We start from the raw sequence: 5724 nt of genomic DNA on the forward strand, positions 1-5724 counted from the left end.
CGGTACCTGTGCAGCCGGGAGCGGGGCCACGCCGCGCTGGCCGCCTGGCTCAGCCGCAGAGCTCACCCCGGGGGGCCGGGGCCGGGGCCGGAGCCGGGCCTGGGGCAGGAGCTCGCCCTGCACCTGGTGCGGTCGCGGCTGCAGGCCCGGCCCTGGGTGCTGGCTCTCTGGCTGCTGTGGAGCGGGGCCCCGCTCAGCGGGCAGCCTCTGGCCTCGCTGCCGCCGCCGGAGCCCGCCGTGCTGCTGGTCCTGCGGAAGGCCGGGGCCTACGAGGCGGAGCCTGGGCCGGGGCCGGGGGACCCTCACACGGGCCCGCAGCCTGGGCCCTCGCTGAGCGCTGGGGCCAGCGGGGAGCCCGGGAGTCCGCAGCGTGGGATGGGCTCCGGGCTGGACGGTGACGGGGGAGGCCAGGCCTCGGAGCTGGAGGGCGGGGAGCTCCGTGTATCGGACAGCGGGGACCGGGAGCTGGAGGCGGCCGAGCTGTTGGCGGAGCGGGACAGCGGGGAGCTGGGCGGCCACACGCCGCTCACCCTGGCCGCCCGGCTGGGCCACGCCCGCCTCCTGCAGCGGCTCCTGGATCGCGGCGCCGACCCCAACCAGGCGGACGGGCGCGGCTGGACAGCGCTGCGCTGGGCGGCGTGGGGCGGCCACTCGGCCGCGGTGGGCGCGCTGCTGGCGGCGGGTGGCACCGACGTGGACGTCGTGGATGCCGAGGGCCGCTCGGCGCTGCGGGCCGCCGCATGGGCCGGGAACCGCGACATCGCGCTGGCGTTGCTGCGGCGCGGGGCCGACGTGAACCGGGCCGACCGGCAAGGCCGCACGGCGCTCCTGGCCGCCGCCTACATGGGCCACGCCGGCACGGCCCGGCTCCTGCTTCGCCTCGGCGCCCGCGTCGACCACCGCGACCGCGACGGCCTCTCGGCCCTGGCCCTCGCCGCCCACTGCGTGCCCGCGGCCCGCGGCGCCGCCCGCCTCGTCGCGCTGTTGTTGGAGCACGGAGCCCCGGCCGCACAGCGCGACCATCGCGGCCTCAGCCCGCTGCTCCTGGCCGCCGCTGAGGGCCGCGCTGACGTGGCCGAGCTGCTGCTGGAGGCCGGCGCGCCGGTGGATCAGGCGGACGCCCAGGGCCGCTCGCCGCTCCAGGCCGCCGCCTCGCTGGGCCGCGCCACCACCGTGCGCACCCTGCTGGTGTGGGGCGCGGCGGTGGACGGGCTGGACGCCGAGGGCCGCTCGGTGCTGGCGCTGGCGGCCGCGCACGGCAGCGAGGCCGCGGTCCGGCTACTCCTGGAGCGGGGCCTGGACCCGAACCACCGCGACGCCCTGGGCTGGACGCCGCTACACGCCGCCTGCGCCGAGGGCCACGCCGCCGTCTGCCGGGCGCTGCTGGAGCACGGGGCCCGGGTGAGGGAGGCGGACTCCGAGGGGAGGCCTCCGGCCCTGCTCGCCGCCCAGGAGGGGCACGGGGCCTGTGTGCGGCTCCTCCTCGCTCACGGCGCGCCGCTCGACGCCCGCGGCCTGGACGGGCGCCCGGTCCTGTGGCTGGCGGCGCTGGGCGGCCACGCCGAGCTGGCCGCTGAGTTACTGGGCCTGGGCGCTTGTCCCGACGGCCTGGACTCGGGCGGGAGGCCGCTGCTGTACCAGCTGGCGCTGGAGAACCGCGTGGAGGCGGCGCGGCGGCTGCTGGACCGCGCCAGGCCCGACCTGGAGGCCCGGGACCGCGATGGCCGCACGGCCCTGCACGTCTGTGCCTGGCTCGGCCTGCGGGAGCTGGGGCGGCTCCTGCTGGAGCGCGGGGCCCGGGTGGACGCGCTGGACAGGCAGCGGCGCTCGGCCCTTCACTCGGCTGCCTGGCAAGGTCACGCCTCGCTACTGCGGCTCCTGGCGGACAGCGGGGCCCGGGTGGACCAGGCCTGTAGTCAGGGCGCCACTGCGCTGGGCATCGCGGCGCAGGAGGGTCAGGCTGAGGCGGTGCGCGTCCTACTGCAGCTGGGGGCCGAGCCAGACCGCGCCGATCTGTACGGCCGTACGCCGGTCCGCATCGCCAGCAAGCGGGGCCACGCACACATCGTGCGGCTGCTGGAGGCGACCCGAGCCGACAACCCGAGCCCCGACCCTCAGGCCCCGGCCACGCCCGGAGATGCCTCCCCTCGCAGCTCGCCCTCCGCGACCCCAAACTCCAGCCTGGGCCGCTCCAACTCCAGCGACGCCTCGTCGCCGCGCTCCTCATCCACCGGCCACTCGCGGGCCACGGCCCAGACTCTGCCCGCCGACAGCATCAGCTTCGCCCAGCAGATCCAGCAGCACTCGCTGCCCCGCAACCGGAGCCGCCTCTCTCTCCTAGCTTCCGCTTCCTCCACCCTGCCCCGGCCCGACAGACCAGGCCCAGGCCCCGGCCCCGGCCTAGCAGAGAGAGAGGCCCCGCATCCCGTGGCCCCGAGCATTGAGTACCCGGACCCCGAGGCCCGGCCCAGCCCCGACCCCGTCAGCCCCACGGACAAGCTGCGAGCGGCCCGGGAAGCGACGTTCACCTCCCCGGCCACCACCCAGTCTCCCCCGGGCCGGGCACGAGAGAACGGGACACCGGGTAAGATGTGGGCCCGGGCGGGCGGAGGCCCCGGGCTCTCTCCGCAGAAGCTGAGCGGCGGCGGCGCGGCGCAGGGAGCGAGGCCGGAGCCGCTCATCGCCATCACCAGCCGCGACCCCGAGCTCGCCCTGAAACAGGCCATCAAGCTGCGCTTCGAGGGTCCAACCAGCGGCTACAAGAGGGAGACCCCGCTCTGAGGGTAAGGCGGGGACGGGGACGGGTAGAATGGGGGGGGGGGTATTAAGGGTGGAATGGGGGTGGGTCGGAGGGGCGTCTGGTGGATGAGATTGTAGGTGCTCGGGCGGGAGCTGGGGGGGGTGGTGGTGGCGTGGGGGGGGGGGGTGACGGTACGGGTGAATGGTGGCTGTCGGAGGGGGAGGGACGCAGCGGGGGGGATGGTGAGGGGGTGAGAGAAGGGGGGTAAGGGGGAGGAAGGGTGGACAGAGGGGGAGGATAGTACATCCAAGAGTTGGGCTGAAGGGCCTTTTTCCGTGCCATCCCTCTCCCCCCATCTGCCGTGGAGGCCAAGTCAGCGGATATTTTTTATGCAGAGATAGATAGATTGTTGATCAGTGCGGGTGTCAGGGGTTGTGGGGAGAAGGCAGGAGAATGGGGTTAGGGGGGAGAGATGGATAACCCATGATTGAATGGCGGAGTAGACTTGATGGGCCGAATGGCCTAATCCTAGAAACGGATAAACATGAACATGAGGCGCCACAGTTTAAGAATAAGGGGTAGGCCATTTAGAACGGAGATGAGGAAAAACCTTTTCAGTCAGAGAGTTGTGAATCTGTGGAATTCTCTGCCTCAGAAGGCAGTGGAGGCCAAGTCTCTGAATGCATTCAAGAGAGAGCTAGATAGAGCTCTTAAAGATAGCGGAGTCAGGGGGTATGGGGAGGGAGGATGGGGGAGCGGGAGCGGGGGGACGGGGAGGGAGGAGGGGGGGAGGGGGAGGGGGAACGAGGGAGGGGAGCGAGGGAGGGGGAGGGGGGAGCGAGGGAGGGGAGAGGGAGGGGGACGGGGAGCGAGGGAGGGGGAGCGAGGGAGGGGGAGGAGGGGGACGGGGAGGGGGAGCGAGGGGGAGGTCAGACACACAGCACCCCAGTATTCTGACCTAACCCCGTACCTTCCCGCAGGCCGATCCCGGAGCCTCGCCGGCGGATCCCGGGTCAGGGCGAGACCCGCCCCAGACTGCGTGTCCACGACCCCCACCCCCAACTATCCGCAGTCCTGCGTGAAGTCGGCAGGGAGGAGGAGGAGGAGGAGGAGCGCTGGTCCCTCGGCAGTCTGCTGCAGATGTACAGTTGTGTAATATATCGTGACGGTCCGTGTCTGTTTAACGCCGCCGTGTGCAGTTGAACGTCTGTAAAGTATCCGGGCTCTGCCTGATGTTATCAGGACGCAATCTTTTAACGTTTTTTCAAAGTTATTTTCTTCATGATTGTAATTTTATATTTCTTGAACTTCAACACTAACAAGGTGAGGATGCGGAGGATTAACCATGGTGAACTCGGGGAACTCTCTCTCTCTCTCCCCCCCCAACCCCCCCCCCCCATCTCCAACCCCCCCACCATCTCCAACCCCCCCCACCATCTCCAACCCCCCCCATCTCCAACCCCCCCCCCATCTCCAACCCCCCCCACCATCTCCAACCCCCCCCATCTCCAACCCCCCCCCCACCATCTCCAACCCCCCCATCTCCAACCCCCCCCATCTCCAACCCCCCCACCATCTCCAACCCCCCCACCATCTCCAACCCCCCCACCATCTCCAACCCCCCCCCATCTCCAACCCCCCCCATCTCCAACCCCCCCCCACCATCTCCAACCCCCCCCCCCATCTCCAACCCCCCCCCCCACCATCTCCAACCCCCCCCATCTCCAACCCCCCCTCCATCTCCAACCCCCCCATCTCCAACCCCCCCCATCTCCAACCCCCCCATCTCCAACCCCCCCCATCTACAACCCCCCCATCTCCAACCCCCCCATTTCCAACCCCCCCCCCCATCTCCAACCCCCCCTCCCCCCCCCCCGTCTCCACCCCCCCCTCCCCTCCAAACTATTTGCACTGTCACGACCCACTGTGGTGTCGGCGCCTGGGATCCTGCGCGCTGCGTTTCTTTAAGATAGATCAGCCATGTTTGAATGGCCGAGTAGACGCGATGGGCCGAATGGTCTAATTCTGCTCCTGGAACTTATGAGTCATAGATCTGTACGACACGGAAATAGGCTATTCGGCCCACCGTGTCTATGCCGGCCAAATCGGCATTCCGGGCTAGTCCCAATTGCCCGCATTTGGCCCATATCCGTCATACAAACATCTGTCCAAATGCCTTATAAAAGCCATAAGTATCCTCTTCCACAGCTTCCTCTGGCAGCTCGTTCCCGCCGCGGACCACACTCTTGAGTGGAAGAGTCGCTTCTGAGCCTCTTAAATCTCCCCTCTCCCCTTAACCCTGTGCCCTCTAGCTTTAGAATCCTCTACTCTGGGAAACACTGTGAGTGTTCACTTTATCCGTGCCCCTCATGAACTTGTTCACCTCAATAAGGTCACCCCTCAGCCTCCTACGCTCCAAAGGACTAAGTCCCAGCCTGTCCAACCTCCCCCTGTAACCCGACAGCGGGTGCCGAGGGGGTGAGTGGGTGGTCGGGGACTCTCGGGCCTCGGTCTCGGTGACCGTGCGGCGAAGCGGCGGCGGATCTGACCCCGGGTGTCGGGGCGGCGCGGGTCCGTTCCCCGGTGTCGGTGCGGCGCGGCGCGGCGCGGCGCGGTCACCTTGAGCTTATTTTTGTACTTCGGTGCTTTTTTGTTTTGTCCGGTGAATTCCCGCGGCCTTGAGTGGCGTTGCCGCCTCTATCTACTTTTGATTCCTGTTCTAGTTTCGGGTGAAAATCCTCCCTCGGGAGACTGCACAAATACAAACGTTTTGGATTTAACCGGATGTGTTTATCTGTTGCTCGGGATGTCTGTCTGTCTGTCCGGCGGTCGCTCGTTGTTTACCTGTCACCGATCACAAGTGATAGGAGCGTAGACATTGTCGTGGTGGGGTGGGGGGGGGGGGGGGGGGGTCCAGTCGCCGGTCTTTCGGCGACCTGCCACGACTATTGCAGTCACCGGCAGTCGCCTAAAAAAACGCCCAA

The 5724-nt window shown here is 68.5% G+C and overlaps 1 protein-coding gene across 1 annotated transcript in view; it reads left to right on the forward strand.

The window, feature by feature from the left end:
- The window catches only part of LOC144595010 (uncharacterized), a 22933-nt gene extending 18774 nt beyond the window's left edge, over positions 1-4159 (forward strand). The window contains exons 4-5 of the mRNA XM_078401927.1: positions 1-2783; positions 3721-4159. The exon at positions 1-2783 is cut by the window's left edge and continues 614 nt beyond it. Coding sequence (XP_078258053.1) covers positions 1-2781 — 2781 coding nt within the window. The 3' untranslated portion in view covers positions 2782-2783; positions 3721-4159. The remainder of the gene's footprint in view (positions 2784-3720) is intronic.
- The last annotated feature ends 1565 nt before the right edge of the window (positions 4160-5724 follow it).

The sequence above is a fragment of the Rhinoraja longicauda genome, chromosome 7 (genome assembly GCF_053455715.1).
Source record: "Rhinoraja longicauda isolate Sanriku21f chromosome 7, sRhiLon1.1, whole genome shotgun sequence".
Lineage (NCBI taxonomy): Eukaryota > Metazoa > Chordata > Chondrichthyes > Rajiformes > Arhynchobatidae > Rhinoraja > Rhinoraja longicauda.